General features: G+C 38.4%; 1 protein-coding gene across 1 annotated transcript in view; it reads left to right on the forward strand.

The window, feature by feature from the left end:
• The window catches only part of LOC124594242 (dynein axonemal heavy chain 8-like), a 619,801-nt gene that overhangs the window by 583,690 nt on the left and 18,790 nt on the right, over nucleotides 1–17,321 (forward strand). The window contains exon 43 of the mRNA XM_047132606.1: nucleotides 5,384–5,573. Coding sequence (XP_046988562.1) covers nucleotides 5,384–5,573 — 190 coding nt within the window. The remainder of the gene's footprint in view (nucleotides 1–5,383; nucleotides 5,574–17,321) is intronic.

Genomic DNA, 17,321 nt, shown 5'->3' on the forward strand with positions numbered 1-17,321 from the left:
CAAACACAAACATACACATACTGCATGAGGCAGACTATGCTTATAAGTGTACACTTCACCAGTTAGCAATCCTTTGTTATATTTACACCAACTGTCTTCTTCTTTGGGACACAAGTTATGTTGGGGATTTTCATCGGTTGAAGAAGTATGAAAAAAAAGAGCCCAAACAGCCTTCTTCATTTTGTCGACACTTTGTGTATTTTGCCTAATAGCCATTCCATAATAGTTCTGTATTTTGTCAATTACACTGTCAGTTAATCTTCCCTTCCCATCCAACCCTTTACCATCACTGAGTTTTTGTTTTTTGTACGAAGCTTTCAGTCGCCGAAGTCTTGTTCCCATTCGCTTCTGTTCGTGTCCAATACACTCAAATTTCTGCACTACAACATCATCACCATAGGGCTTCAGTCCTTGAACATGTTTGAAACTTTTAGAATCACCGTCACCAAGGTAATTAACATATCGCACTTTATCACACGCCTCAGAACGCTGGAATATACTGGCAACACCAGCCACTTCCATTCCTCCACTACTGCCACTATAGTTAGCTTTGCAATTATTTTCATGTGTACCTTTATATTTTTGTGGACATCTACAATACTTTGATATTACTGCTACATCTAAAACTTTCCCTGTATACATACTGGTGGCAGATACTACACCATGAAGAGATGTGTGTCCCCGTTTATGCCAGGTACCATCGAACGCTGCAGTCAAATCTCCGTTACCATTATTTTCCATTACTGCCTCTTCCACAGCGTTCTTCATAGATTCTATACAGACATCTTCTACTTTAGAACCTTCACAATAAAGGATGACAGCCAAAAGCAGTTGCAGGATAGAATTTTAATAAAAAAAAATTCTATCCTGCAACTGTTTTTGGCTGTCATCCTTTATTGTGAAGAATTTTAACAGTTGCTGCTGCAGCCATGTTTAAAATCTTGACTTTAGAACCTATTACTTTATTATAGGTCGTAAACTTGGTTGGGGGATTTGGAAGATTCATGATGCCACAGAAAATTGCACCTGCAGTAGCACCCTTACCAACTGAACACAAGGAATAAACAAATCTAATGTTGTGTTCGTAGATTTTGCTACCATTTTCTTCAGTTGCAGTTACTGCAACACTGTTCCAAAAGGTGGTCATGTATGAACACTTATCACATTTCAGTTGTATTTCACTAACAAGTCCTACGTGTTTTATTATGGAGAGTTCCAGACCAACTTCACTACAATGAATACATCTTACACAGTTTGAAAAAATTCCTTTGAGAACCGACATATCAAATATTTCATTCACATCCGATTCGCCCATAAAACATTCATAGTTTTCACTCATTGAACCAAGCTTCTTCTGTGAAGTATTCTCTTTCCCACTTTGACTGCTATGGGCAGGTGTACTTGAGAGGTTAGGTTCACTCACTTGGTTATCGTCTTTATTGTTTACAGTAATAACACATACCTTTGGCTTTCCAACATTTCTCCTTTTCTTAAAAGCCTTCAGAGGATTTCTAATAACTTTACTTTTACTCATTATTATACTTCAACAAAACAGAGACTCAAGAAACAGAATTAATTACGAATATTTTCGAGATAACGAAAGAGTAAATAAACATGAAACAATCGACAAAATATATATATATATATATATATATATATATATATATATATATATATATATATATATATATTAAAAAAACAAAGATGAGGTGACTTACCGAACAAAAGTGCTGGCAGGTCGATAGACACACAAACAAACACAAACATACACATAAAATTCAAGCTTTCGCAACAAACTGTTGCCTCATCAGGAAAGAGGGAAGGAGAGGGGAAGACGAAAGGAAGTGGGTTTTAAAGGAGAGGGTAAGGAGTCATTCCAATCCCGGGAGCGGAAAGACTTACCTTAGGGGGAAAAAAGGACAGGTATACACTCGCACACATGCACATATCCATCCACACATACAGACACAAGCTTGTGTCTGTATGTGTGGATGGATATGTGCATGTGTGCGAGCGTATACCTGTCCTTTTTTCCCCCTAAGGTAAGTCTTTCCACTCCCGGGATTGGAATGACTCCTTACCCTCTCCCTTAAAACCCACTTCCTTTCGTCTTCCCCTCTCCTTCCCTCTTTCCTGATGAGGCAACAGTTTGTTGCGAAAGCTTGAATTTTGTGTGTATGTTGGTGTTTGTTTGTGTGTCTATCGACCTGCCAGCGCTTTTGTTCGGTAAGTCACCTCATCTTTGTTTTTTTTTTATATATATATATATATATATATATTATTATTATTATTATTATTATTATTATTATTTTGAACCATCACAGGTTAGCCACAACACATACTTTATCTCACATCACTAAAATGTACCTGATGAACACGGACGTTAATAATAACACCATTTGACAGCAGTTTAACAGCGCCACAGTGGGTCACGCCCATGTAGAACACATTTCAAAAAAAATTTTAAAATAGTTGTAGTCTTCGGAATTGAATAAATTATATATCTATTAAAAGGTAATAGTCTGCAGATTCAGAAAAGTAAAAATTGAAGTTTTCATGATTTTGAGCCTTTCCAGAGCCCCTTAACAAGTTTCTCTTCTTCAGAAACGATTTCCTTGGCGTTGCCAGTCTGCATTTTATGTCCTCTCTACTTTGATCATCATCAGTTATTTTGCTTCCCAATTAGCAAAACCTATTTACTACTTTAAGTGTCTCATTTCCTAATCTAATTCCCTCAGCCTCACCTGATTTAATATGGCTACTTTCTATTATTCTCACCTTACTTTTGTTGGTGTTCATCTTATATCCTCCTTTCAAGACACTGTCCATTCCATTCAACTGCTCTTCCAGGTTCTTTGCTGTCTCCGACAGAATAACAATGTCATCGGCAAACTCAAAGTTTTTGTTCCTTCTGCATGGATTTTAATTCCTACTCCAAATTTTTCTTTTGTTTCCTTTACTGCTTGATCAGTATACAGATTGAATAACATCGGGAATACGCTACGACCCTGTCTCACCCCCTTCCCAACCACTGCTTCCCTTTAAAGCCCCTCAGCTCTTATAATTGCCATCTGGTTTCTGTACAAATTGTAAATAGCCTTTCACTCCCTGTATTTTACCCCTGCCACCTTAAGAATTTGATAGAGAGTATTCCAGTCAACATTGTCAAAAGCTTTCTCTGAGTCTACAAATGCTAGAAATGTAGGTTTGCCTTTTATTAATCTGTCTTGTAAGATAATTCATAGGGTCATTATTGCCCCATGTATTCCAACATTTCTATGGAATCCAAACTGATCTTCCCCAAGGTTGCCTTCTACCAGTTTTTCCATTCATCTGTAAAGAATTCATGTTAGTATTTTGCATCCATGACTTATTAAATTGATAGTTTGGTAATTTTCACACCTGTCAACACCTGCTTTCTTTGGGATTGGAGTTGTTATATTCATCTTGAAGTCTGAGGGTATTTAGCCTGTGTCATACATCTTGCTCACCAGATGGTAGAGTTTTGTCAGGGCTGGCTCTCCCAAGGCTATCAGTAGTTATAATGGAATGTTGTCTACTCCTGGGGCCATGTTTTGACTTAGGTCTTTTAGTGCTCTATCAAATTCTTCATGCAGTATCATATCTTCGATTTTATCTTCATCTGCATCCTCTTCCATTTCCATAATATTGTCCTCAAGTACATCGCCCTTGTATAGACCCTCTATATACTCCTTCCACCTTTCTGCTTTCCCTTCTTTTCTTAGAACTAGTTTTCCATCCGAGTTCTTGATATTCATACAAGTGGTTCTCTTTTCTCCAAATGTCTCTTTAATTTTCCTGTAGCAATATCTGTCTTACCCCTCACAATATATGCTTCTACACCCTTACATTTGTCCTCTTGCTGTCCCTACTTAGCCATTTTGCATTTCCTGTCGATCTCATTTTTGAGACTTTTGTATTCCTTTTTGCCTGCTTCATTTACTGCATTTTTATATTTTCTCCTTTCATCAATTAAATTCGATATCTCTTCTGTTACTAAAGGATTTCTACTAGCCCTTGTCTTTTTACATACTTGATACTCTGCTGCCTTCAGTATTTCATCTCTCAAAGCTACCCATTCTCCTTCTACTGTATTTCTTTCTCCTGTTCTTGTCAATCGTTCCCTAATTCTCTCTCTGAATCTCTCTACAGTCTCTGGTTCTTTCAGTTTATCCAGGTCACATTCCTTAAATTCCCAACTTTTTGCAGTTTTTTCAGTTTTAATCTACAGTTCAGAACTGATATCCATCTAATTTAAGTTTTAGAGATAAGAATATCTTGTTGTCCAGTGAGCTTATTCTAATAAGCATAGTATGCAACATTTTTCTTTTTGGAAGTCATTATGTTTTTTGTCATACTTTACTTAATTTTGTACTTTTTATCCTATGTTTTATCCTATGTTATCTTGCATCTTTATTGGTGTAATTTCTTAACTTATCTGCCATGCTCTCCTTTTTTTCTGATGCCCATATTATCATGCCTTCCTCCCAAAATAACAACAATAAATCAAAGATAAAAACAGTAGTGTTTTGTTTTCTGTTGCATAGTCACACACTATGTCCCTTTTGGACTGTTCTCTGTGTCAATTTAGATGTTCAATGGAACACTTTGTCCAGGGCCTACTGTCTTGCTCAAATCATAACTGTCTTGATGTGGTGTCAGAAAATTGTCCAGGGACACTCCAGTGTTGGTGAAGTCAAAGTATTAACTTTTCTCTTATGCTTAATAATAACATCATGATCTTCTCTATCAATATATTTCTCTAGAGAGATTGAACTAGAAGTGATGTAACATATCCCTACAATTGGTTTAAAAATGCTAATTACTTAGTATTATGTAAAAATCAGCTGTATAATAGATCTAACATTTCCTTGAAGTGACAAATGCATCATTACAGAAATGCTTGGTCCTCTTTAACTCTTAGATTTCTATATTAATTTGTACTTTTCCACTTGTATTTTTGAAGTGCAACAAATTTACTTGCATTCCTGATTGCTTTTACCTAGAATCAATTGAGCGCCAAAACTATCAAAGATTTAAAAAACTTGCAGCTTCTCCATAATTGCTTGGATCAAGTGATGTGGCACTGTGGATAAAACACTGGGCATGCATTTGGAGCAATAGAGGTTCAAATCACCACCCATCTATCCAGATTTAATTCGTCTGTGCTTCCTTAAATTGCTTAATGCAAATGCCACAGTGGTTCCTTCAAAAAAGATGTGGCTAACTTTTGTCCCCATCTTTCTACAGTCCATGCTTAATCTCTGTAATCAATGGGATGTTGAACCCTAACCTTCCTTTATTAAAAAAACTTAATAAATTTTTCTCCTTGTTTACAAAACAATTATTTTTAATTTTACAGGCACTTAGAGATGCATTAGATAATATTTATGATGCCCGTGTACCAACTACATGGAAAAGAGGTTCATGGGCTTCTTCAACTTTAGGCTTCTGGTTCACAGAGCTTCTAGAACGAAATGCTCAGTTTTCTGCCTGGATATGGGTGAAACGTCCTGTATCATTCTGGATGACAGGATTTTTTAATCCCCAAGGTATTTATGAATTGTTGGAGTAGCCTTTTACTGAAATATTATTCATTTTATGTGTTTAGTGTGATAACTGCTGAGCAATTTATAAACTTACAGTCCTTGCATCTGGGGCAAAATTGCTTTCACCCATCACATTAGATCAGTACACATATGATGAGCTTGATCAAAGCATTCAAGTGAATATCTGTGAGCCACAATCCTTTGTTTGTCTTTCTTTCATATATGAGTGTCTTTGCTTTGGTCATGTCCTGTCATGTTGTATGTGCCTTAGGTGTCATGTCTGTTCATTGTGTAGCTTGCAGCACTGAGTGCAGTAGAATGTGTGGGTTTATTTTAACATGAAGTGGTCTTATAAAGTGTCAAATGATATGTCTGCCAGTGTTCTCAATTCAAGTAATTGGCAAAAATGTTCATGTGACTGAATTCTCAACAGTTTATGAACCCAGGTATCCAAATAATTATCACTGAAAACAGTTGAGAGATCAGGAATAATGTGTTACTATTTGAAGTCCAGGAAATACTATTGTTCAAAAGAAAAATTGTTTTACTTGACAATGATGGAGTCAAATTATTTGACTAATGTGCTGAAACTAAAAAGATGTGTGACCTATGGAGATGTGTTTGCAGTTGAGGATGTGCTCATCGAATTATTGGCAAAATATGCTCATGTTGTATCCTAGCCAGTAATCCCATCCTCATCGCCAGTTTTGTGGCGGTGTTCGTAGCGACAGACAATTCGCTGTAGAAACGGCTTACGAAGTCACCGCCACACTTTTAATAGCGGGCCGACCAGTCCGCTGGAACAGTGAACAGAAAGATGAAAACCCAAACACTCTGATTAAATAAAAGTCGGTACTTATCTTTATTAACGAAGATACAGAAACACAGTAGTGAACGTGTCTACAGAGATCTGTCTAGTTCGAGTCGGAGCGGCTAGGTCAGCGTCGGCTGACGACAAACAACTCTGCTGCGATGAACACACAACTGACTAGCAAGTACACAATTCGGTGGCGAGTATACAACTGAGCGGCGAATACAGAACTGTCCTAGCGCTCGCGACTCCAGCGCTTAAGAAACCAGAAGCCAGCGGTGGCGCGCGCAGACTTGCGGCGATTTCCTGTCTCACTGGCGCTGCTTATGCGGACGGCGTCCGGACTTTGATGCTGCCAACCTTTTGGCAGCGGGCTCGGGTGGCATTACTGGCTAGGATACAACAGCTCAGAAGCAGTCCAAACAGAAATTACCACTGTCAAGGGAAAATAATTCTTACTGTTGGTCCATATTTATATTTGCACATAAAAGAAACAGAAATGACAGGGGACGTATGGCAGAAACTGAAGGTGTTGTCTGTGGCAAGAAAGAAGTTATTTGTTATAAGTGCAAAAAGCCATGACATTTTAAAAGTAAGAGCCCTGAGAATGAGAAGAATGATATCAGACAAAACAGAACCTCAAAGATCTTCAGTACAGTTCTTTTGAGTGGGTCTTTCTATGTGTCTGCTAGTGTGCATCTCACAGCAAATAAAAGTTGTAAGAATAATATAGTGAACAATGTTAGCATACATAAAATGGTGACAACGCATCAGACTGAAATCCCTGTTTTATGCTCTGAGGAAGCTGATTTAACAGCAGTAGTTGGAAAGACTTTCTGTGACATCACAGTGAAAAATGTTGTTTTTTCTCCAGAAATAACAACACATTTAGTATCTGTAAGCAGATTGGTTGAACAAGGAAACCCAGTTGAATTTAGTGGTGGTCAAGAATCAGTTGCAAGTGTATATCTTATAACTGGTGTTTATAAACTGAACATTGACAAGAGAAATAATCTTTTAGGAATGGTTACTGCATCTAGTTTGAATATAATATTAGGCCATTTAAATGCAAAGGACCTTATAAAAATGAAAAATCGTCTCTAGGAGGAGTATTGTGTAAGGATATTAACATAAATATTTGTAAACAAAACTGTGTGGTGCTACCCTACCACAATATTATTGCACCCGGCCCTCTGTGGCCATTACCAGAAATACACAATGATATTACAGTAAACCAGTACAATGGTGATTTCAGAAAATGCATCACACTGTAAATGATTGCAAGACATTTTTGCACATACTATCAAGTAGTTCAGAGCATTCTTGTGAAATATCACAACAAAAACTCACTTATGTAAGCTGACCGAAGTGCCCTCACTCCCATGTGCAATAGCGTTCTGGTCAACTAATGTATAATGAAGGCAAGCAAATGAGATGGCACTACATGAAGGCACTAGAGTTACTAAACTACTGGAAGCTATACAAGCATATCTTTGTGGATCAATGGAAGTTGTGTTGTTAGGTGATGCAAAGTATTTCCTCATTTTGAAAGATGATTAATAGCCAAGTAGAATTTATGTATTTCCTAAAGACGAAATAGTGGAAAACCAGCAAGAAAGGAAAATGAAAACAGTGAAAACAGATAATAGGAAAGAATTCTGTTGTGTGAGTTTTGACAGCGTGCTGAAGAATCATGGGGTTATACATCATTTGATTAACAGTTATGTATCAAAACAAAATGGTTTAGCGGGTAGGTTGAACTAAACTGTGACAGAAAAGGCAAGATGTTTACTATTTGATGGTAAATCTAACAAAAGCTTTTGGGCTGAATTTGTCAATAATGCAGTATATTTGCCCAGTTGGTGAAAGACAGTGGTGGCTGCTATGTAGATAAAAAATGGTTCATGATGCCACTCATCTAGAAGTTTATGTTAGTGCCACCAGATGGTAGCACACTATGGCAGTTTTATCCCCATTCACATGGATAAATCCTGCTAGATGATAGCACACTCCTCAGACATGCAGATTCACTCACTATATACTGTACTAAAATTAAATCAGACCACAATAGATGTACTGACAGTAAACCTATTTTGTAGTTTTGTGAATGAGCTATAGTATATTAAGTTATGCATTTTATCATACACTAATCCACTTGAGGCCAAATAAGGGCCTAAAGCACATCACCATAGATCGTGTTATTGTTGCATTTTATTCATGCTTCTGAAATCTGTCGATCTTATGGTGATTAGGGTTTATCTGTGCTGTAGGCCCACACTGTGTATATACAAAAATTCACAAAAAGCTGTATCACTGGATCTCTAATATTCACTTAAATGTGGGATCAACGGCAGTGTGCTTTAGGCAGTGGATCTCAGCGCCTCCTTGGTATTCTAGTAAAATAACCATCTTGGTAGACATTACTACTCGATTTTAATCATTTCCACAAATGGCACTTTGTGTTTCAGGTTGGTTGTTTACTGTGTGGGAATGGGCTTCTGTGCACAGTGTAAACATGAACTATGTTGAATCTGTTTAAATGCTAACAGAAAAGCAAAGCTGTGAGGATGGGTCATGAGTTGTGCTTAGGTAGCTCAGTTGGTAGAGCACTTGTCTGCAAAAGGCAAAGGTCCCAAGTTCTAGTCTCAGTCAGGTACACAGCTTTGATCTGCCAGGATGTTTCACATCAGTGCACACTCTGCTTAAAAGTGAAAATCTCATTGTGGGAACAGAAAAGTAAATTAACGGGAAAAGTTAGCCACAAAGGAACTAGGGCCTCTGAGAATAGATGCTTTGATTGAGAGAGTGACAAAATCAAATAAGCGTGACTACAAATGAACATTTAACAAAGAAGTGTACAGTTAGCACAAGCTGTTGTATGGGTGCAATGTAAGAATACCTGATTTTCAGCCCAGAAGTAACTTCGTACATTTGTCCGAAAAAATGGAAAAGCACAAAAATGCCCTCTTACTAAAAATGAGAAGTGGAGAATTGCAACAATTTACACATTATTTCATTATTGCCCTAAACTGTACTTCATTATGTACAAAATAACAAAATTCCACAAAAACAGTTCTTTCTTTTGTCAGATAAGTTATGCATATTATTACTATCATTATTATTATTATTACTATTATTATTACTGTTGTTATTAATATTATGGCATGTGTTATACTTATAACACAGTAAACACCATTTACTTTCACTATGTAATATTTTTATTGGCCAAAGATAAATCAAAACACAAAGAAATAGTTTTCGACAATCACAGTAACAGTCATGATGAATGTCTCACACCAACTAGTCAACAACCAAAGTAAGTAAAATGAAGTACAAAAAAGCAAAGATATTAATATTTTCTGGCAGTTCTGCCACAATATTGGCAGTTGTAGTTGAATAAACTTGTTGATAAGCATAACTGTCATACAGCTATTAATTTCACATTGTCAGATTTATCTGAATCTAAAAACTTGTTAACACCCAGAATGTCACAAAATGCCACTGGTAAAAGGGTTCAAGTTTATTGAATAAAATGTCCTATGAATGGTGGGCTGGCAAGAAACCAACCTTTAGTAATCTCAGAATAATTGGAAGCAAAGACATGATGCCCAATTCTAAAATTACGAGGACAAAATTGGGAAAAATCCAAAAGAAATGATCTTAATATGATATAGTAACACCACAAAAGGCTATAGACTTTATGACCCTGAAGCAAATGATGATGTAATAAGTAGAGATGTGACTACAATGAAAAATGTTAGTGATATAGAAACTGAAATAAAGAATCATGAATAAATCATGAGTTCAGTGGGAGAAGATAAATAAGAAGCTGAGTATGATGCTATACCAAGAGAAGACATCCATAATGCGTCAGAAGATTCATTAAGTCAGAGGAAGAAACTAATACTCAAAAACTTTGTATCACAAGAAGATAAAATGAAGAAGATCAGAAGATCACAATGGCAGTTCAAACCAAATAGAAAATTTGATGATTATTAGGCTTATTTTTCTGCTGGAACTTCAGATCAAATGAAGGACTTGATAAATGTGAAGGAGGACCATTCCAAACATGATGCAAAGGAATGGAAACATGCTATGGATGAAGAAATACAAGCTTTTGAAGACAACAGTGCATAGGACATGATAAACCTTCCAGAAAGTCTAGTGTTGTTCAGTGTAGATGGATTTTCGAGAAAACAGTCAACAGTGAATCTTAGATGTAGCATCCTGCTAGGATATTGGCAAAATGATAGATAATTCACTCATAAACCTGGAACTGATTGTGATGAAACTTTTTCTTATGTGGTAAGGTATTCTACACTTAGATTTATAATGGCTTTATCTGTTGAACTAGATTTAAACATCAAACATATTGATATGAAGACAGCTTTTTAAAATGGTATTCTCACAGAGGAAGTTTTTCTATAAGCAACATGAAGGATAAACTCTTTATTATGATAAAGGAAAAGTTTTTGAGGTTAAAAAAGGCTATGTATGGACTAAAACAATCATCCAGAGTGTGGAATCAAAGAGAAAATGATGTTTCAAATTGTTTATGTTTCAAAACATCAAGACTAGAATCATGCTTGTTTCTAAAGCAAAAGGACAAAGGCATTATATACTGATGATTTCTACACTTTTCCAAATGACAGTTGTGTGACTAAATTCTTGAAACTAAGAGCTAAGATATTTTTAGGGATAGACATCAAATATGACAAGATTAACAGAGAGTTAGCTTCAACTCAAGAGAAGCATTCTAATTAGCTATTGGAAAGATTCAGTATGACAGATTGTAAAACTTTAAAAACTCATACTGAAATTAATTTCTTTTCAAACTGAAAAGGAAAATAAGGTTAATGATGTTCCTTATCATACACTAATATGTAATGTAATGTATTTGTCAGTACTTTACAAAAACAGATATTTCTTATGTGTGAGCTATTTAAGCCAAAAATGATCATGTGCTAAGAGAATTTTGAAATATTTTTAAGGAAACTAAGACTTACTGTCTAAAGTTTACAAAAAGAGATTTAGAATTATGTGGTTTTCTAGATACAGCTTGGCAAACTGCCATTTAGAAAGGAAATCATACAATGACCTTATTTTTCAATTGTGTGACTAGTTTCATAGAGAAGTGCTAAGCAGAAAACCATAGCCCTTTCTAACACAGAGGCTGAGTATATGGTATTTTTCTGAGGCTTGGTGAGAGATAATTTATTTAAGTAGCTTACTGCATTAACTGATAAGCTATAACAATTGTGTGAATTTATTTAATGACTAGGATTTTCCCTGTAGCTTTGCTTGCATATGCGTTTGACCCATTTATTGCACACTTATCCTCCTCCCCCTTTCTGTGTCACCTCTTTTTCCTCCATTTCTCTGTCCACCTCATTCTCCCACAGCTGTCTGTTCATCTCCTCCCCTTCCTCTCTTTGTCCATCTCCTCCTCATCTCTCTGACCATATCTTTGCCACCTCTGTCATTCCATCTCCTCCTCCCCCCCTCTCTGTGACCACCTCTTCTGGCCCCTGTCTCTCTGTCTGTCTCGTCCTCCCACCTCAATCTAGCCATCTCCTCCTTCCCACTCTCTATATATATATATATATATATATATATCTCTCTCTCTCTCTCTCTCTCTCTCTCTCTCTCCTCCTCCTCCTCCTCCTCCTCCTCCTCCTCCTCCTCCTCATGTCCCTCCCTTTATGTCCCTCCCTTTGTGCATCTCCTCTGCACCCTCTCCCTATCCATCCCATCCTCCCCTCTGCCCATATCCTTCTCACCCCCTCCCTATACATACCCTCCTGCCCACCTCTCCATCCATCCCTTCCTTCCCCCCTCTCTATCAAACCTCCTGCTCCCCCTCCTCTCTCTTTCCATCCTCTTGTACCCATCTCTCTCCATGTCTACCCCTCGTCTACCCATCCCAACCTTCCCCCCCCCCCCCCCCCCCCCAGCTGAGCCCATCGAAATGTGTAACCCCTGAAAAACATTTGAGAAAGCTGGCTGATACTATTCCCACACAGTATGAATGTCATGCAGGATCTTAAAAAACACGTCTGTATCTCTGTACATTTTATAGATAGAGTGTTGTAACCCCCCCCCCCCTCACCCCTCTACATCAATCCACTTGTGGCAAAGAGTTCAAATGTCAAATTTGGCTCACTTCAGCCCAGTGGCCTGGGAGGAGTTCTTGCACATACATACACACACTTGGCTTTATTTGTATACTAGCCTTTTCCCCACTGTTTTGCGAGTGTACATTAGTGTCCTATAATGCGCACATCTCTTTGTCCATCTGCTCCTCTCCCCTCTGTGCCAATCATCTCCCTGCCTCCCCATCTGTCAGTCTCCTCCTCCCAAATCTCAGCCTCCCCCCCTCTCTCTCTATGTCCATTGCCTCCTCCCCCTCCCTGTCTCCACATATCCTCCTGCCACCCCTCTCCCTATCCATCCCCCCTCTCCCTACCATCATCTCCTGTCCCCCATCTCTCTCCATCTCCTGTACCCACCTCAACTTTCTCCCAGGTATGCCCATCCACACATGTAGCCCCTGCAAATGAGGTCAATAAAACAGGCTCTTACTACTCCCACATCACACCTCTTGTGCACTGCAACCTATATGCCAAGGGCTTGGGAACCCTTTTTGTCCCGTGGTGTTAGGCTCCCATGCAAAGCAGGCCAATACCGCTCCAGCACAACATGCCTGTGCTGGACAGTCTACACATTGGGGGAGGGGGGCGGGGGGGGGGGGGGGTATGCTGGAAAACTGTTTCTTGTCCCTGATTTGTAGGCTGCCCTGGAAAGCAGGCAGTATAGCAGGCAGATATGACTCCCACTCAACACACCAGTTGTGTAGGGCAGCCTGTATGGTAGGAGCTTAAAAAAACATACATGTCTGAAACTCTGCAAATATTAGAGCTGGAGCATTATTAATTCTCCCCGCCCTTCCTCCAGTGTTGGTCCTCTAAAGGCAAGGAGTTTGTGTATCAAACTTTTGGCTTCACTCGCTTACACATTCAAACATATAATGCACACGTTTCCTCTTCCCCATCCCTTCTACGAGGGTGGTTTGAAAAGTTCTTAGAATGGAATAGGAAAAAGTACTTACCTCACTGTAACCTTTTTTATTTTTCAATGTAGTCTCCTTGTAGACAAATGCAATGGGTCCAACGATATTCCAGTGCCTTGATTCCGTCTCAAAAATGAGTTTCCTCCAGGCCTGCAAAATACTTGTCAACTGTGGCTATCAATTCTTCATATGAGGTGAATCTTCCTCCACCAAGAAAAATTTTCAGTTTTGGGAAGAGATGGAAGTCTGATGAAGCCATATCATGTGAATAAGGCAGGTGTGGCAACAATTCATACCTTAGTTCATATAATTTTGCCATAGTGAAGGCACACATGTGGAGGCGCACTTTATCTTGATGGAAGATGACTTTCTTCCCGCTAAACCTGGCCTTTTTTCACATACCTTTTGTTGCAATTTGTCCAGGAGGTTAGCATAGTATCCTCCAGAAATTGCTTGCCCATTGGGGAAATAATCTACAAACAGAATCCCCTTCGCATAACAGAACACTGATGCCATGACATTTACTGCCAAAGGAATTGTCTTTGCTTTCTTTGGTGGTGGAGAATCAGCATGTTTCCACTGCTTTGAATGTCGTTTTGTCTCTGGGGTATATTAGTGCACCCAAGTTACATCTGTGGTCACAAACTGGTGCAAAACATCTTGTTTGATTCTCCTAAAATGGGCCAAATATTGTTCCGATATATCCATTCTCATGTGTTTTTGATCCATCGTTAAGAGTCGCGGCACCCATCTTGCAGATAATTTTTTCATTTCTAATTCTTCAGTTAAAATGTGATATACCCTTTCAGATGACATCTGGCAAGTGTGAACAAGTTCATGCACTTTAAATTGGTGATCCTCCACGATCATTTTGTGTGCTTCTGCAATGATTTCTGGAGTAGTGACACATCTTGGTCAACCACTGCGCAGGTCATCGTCTAAGCTCTCCTGACCAAATTTAAATTCATTTGACCACTTGGCAATAGTTGAATATGAAGGAACAGAGACCCGCAGTGTATTCTGGAAATCAACATGAACCCCTTTGCTTTCATACTTTTCCTTATGAAGTACTTAATCACAGCTCGAATCTCATTTTTTCCATCTTCACAAATCACTACACAGGAACAACAACAGAGCCATGTCACCACCACAGCTCTCTTCCAAGAGCACTGACGTGGCACATATTTATGGGCAACAGTCCAGTGAATATCACATGAACAACTCGTTGCACTAGTGCTGACCTCTCGTGATGATTCTGAGAACTTTCCAAACCATCCTCATACATCATTCTCTGCAAACCGCCTAATCATAAGTGGCAAGCCACCTAACTTTTGTGTGGTGGAGGATACTTTTGGTACCATTAACTGATGCCCTCTTCCCTGTACCACTCACGCATGGTGCATGGGAAGAATGATTGTTGGTAAACCTCTGTATTAGCTCTAATTTATTTGATTTCTCTCATTATGGTCATTTCGCGAGATGTATGTGGGAGAGTCATCTGCTCATGAGCGGGAGGCATACTGTCTTAGTGATTAAAGTCTACAGCATAGTCATCAACAGACTCAAATGCTATGTGTGTTGCTGCAGTTGACTGCATCTCTGCATGACTTAATTCCACGTCCTCGGGAAATTCCTGCACAGGCACAGTGGCACTCTTAACTGACTGTCACATGCTTTTGTTCTGGCACATTGCACCTGTGTACATCATGTGTATTGCAGTAGAGGATTTGTGAAGGGTTGTTAGCTCCAGTGTTGGAACATGTAAATGCCATTCAGCCACATTGCACAGTGTACTATGTCATTCTTGCCGGACACATAGTGAAAGTAGCATTTGTTTGTGAGCCTAATAGGGATAGAAACATGTAGATATTTCACAGTGGATGAATACAGTGGTAGCTATCTGCACTAAGAGCTTAGCATAAGCCTAGAAACCTCACAGCATGGGGCACACTCCGGGTGTGTAATCGCACCTCTCAACAGAATAACACAAAACATGTAACGATATAGGTTAAAATGAATGTTCCTTATTAGCTTTTCATTAAGTGTTCATTAAATATTAATTCACAACACAAGTGCCTACTTGATGTTATCAAAGTAAATGACTCCCAAAGATTATCTGTGGCATAGACCATTACACTCATTTCTATAATTGTGTAAGGATAGATCACAAATTATGAAGATATGTATTGGTTATTGACACAGAAGAGAGCAAATTTAGAGGATACATAATTATAATGGGCAAAGTAATGTACCCGTTTAACTACAGTTTGCGTAATGAGAGAATTAACAAAATACACTGACAGAAAAAAAATCACAAAACTAAAAAATAATTAATGTAGACTAATGAAATTTTGGGAATGCATTTGTCTAGGTAACATATTTAAGTAATAAACAATGCAAGTTCACTGGTTAATATAAGCACAAGATAAGCCATTGCAAACATGAAATGCTGATACATTAATAACCAATGTACATCTACATCTACATCTATGTAGTTACTCTGCAATTCACACTTAAGTGCCCGGCAGAGGGTTCATCGAACCATTTTCATACTGGTTCTCTACCATTCTACTCTCGAATGGCGTGTCGGAAAAATGAACACCTAAATCTTTCCGCCTGAGTTCTGATTTCTATTATTTTATTATGATTATCATTTCTCCCTACATAGGTGTGTGTCAACAAAATATTTTCGCACTCGGAAGAGAAAGTTGGTGATTGAAATTTCGTAGACAGATCTTGCCACAAAGAAAACCGCCTTTGTTTCAGTGACTGCCACCACAACTTGTGTATCATATCAGTGACACTCTCACCCCTATTGCGTGATAACATGAAACGGGCTGCACTTCTTTGCACTTTTACGATGTCCTCCATCAGTCGTACCCGGCAGTAAGGATCCCACACTGCACAGCAGTATTCCAGCAGGGGATGGACAAGTGTAATTTAGGCTGTCTCTTAAGTGGGTTTGTCGCATCTTCTAAGTGTTCTGCCAACAAAGTGCAGTCTTTGTTTCACCTTCCCCACAATATTATCTATGTGGCCTTTCCAATTTAAGTTGCTCGTAATTGTAATTCCTAGGTATTTAGTCGAATTGACAGCCCTTTTATTTGTGTGATTTTTCGTATACCCAAAATTTATTGGATTTCTTTTAGTACCCATGTGGATGACCTCACACTTTTCTTTGTTTAGTGTCAATTGCCACTTTTCACACCATACAGAAATTCTCTCTCAATCATTTTGTAATTGGAATTGATCATCTAATGATTTTACTAGACAGTAAATTACAGCATCATCTGCAAACAGTCTAAGGGGGCTGCTCAGATTATCACCTAGATCATTTATGTAACTCAGGAACAGCAGAGGGCCTATGACAGTACCTTGTGGAACGCCAGGTATCACTTCTGTTCTACTCGATGATTTACCATCTATCATTTCAAACTGTGACCTCTCTGAGAGGAAATCACGAATCCAGTCACACAACTGAGACAATACTCCATATGCATACAATTTGATTAATAGTCGCTTGTGAGGAGCAGTATCAAAAGCCTTCTGGAAATCTAGGAATATGGAATCGATCTTAGATCCCTTGTCAGCAGCACTCATTACTTCACGGGAATATAGAGCTGTGTTGCACAAGAATGATACTTTCTGAATCCGTGTTGGTTATGTATCAATAAGTCATTTTCTTCAAGGTGATTCATAAGTGTTCGAATTCAGTATATGCTTCAAAATCCTACTGCAGTGATATGGGTCTGTAATTCAATGGGTTACTCCTATTTCCTTTCTTGGATATAGGTGTGACCTGTGCTACCTTCCATTCTTTAGGAACCAGAATGTTGAATGTAAGCATGCAAATGTGCATGGATTGTGTAGT

The sequence above is a fragment of the Schistocerca americana genome, chromosome 2 (genome assembly GCF_021461395.2).
Source record: "Schistocerca americana isolate TAMUIC-IGC-003095 chromosome 2, iqSchAmer2.1, whole genome shotgun sequence".
NCBI classification, from domain to species: domain Eukaryota; kingdom Metazoa; phylum Arthropoda; class Insecta; order Orthoptera; family Acrididae; genus Schistocerca; species Schistocerca americana.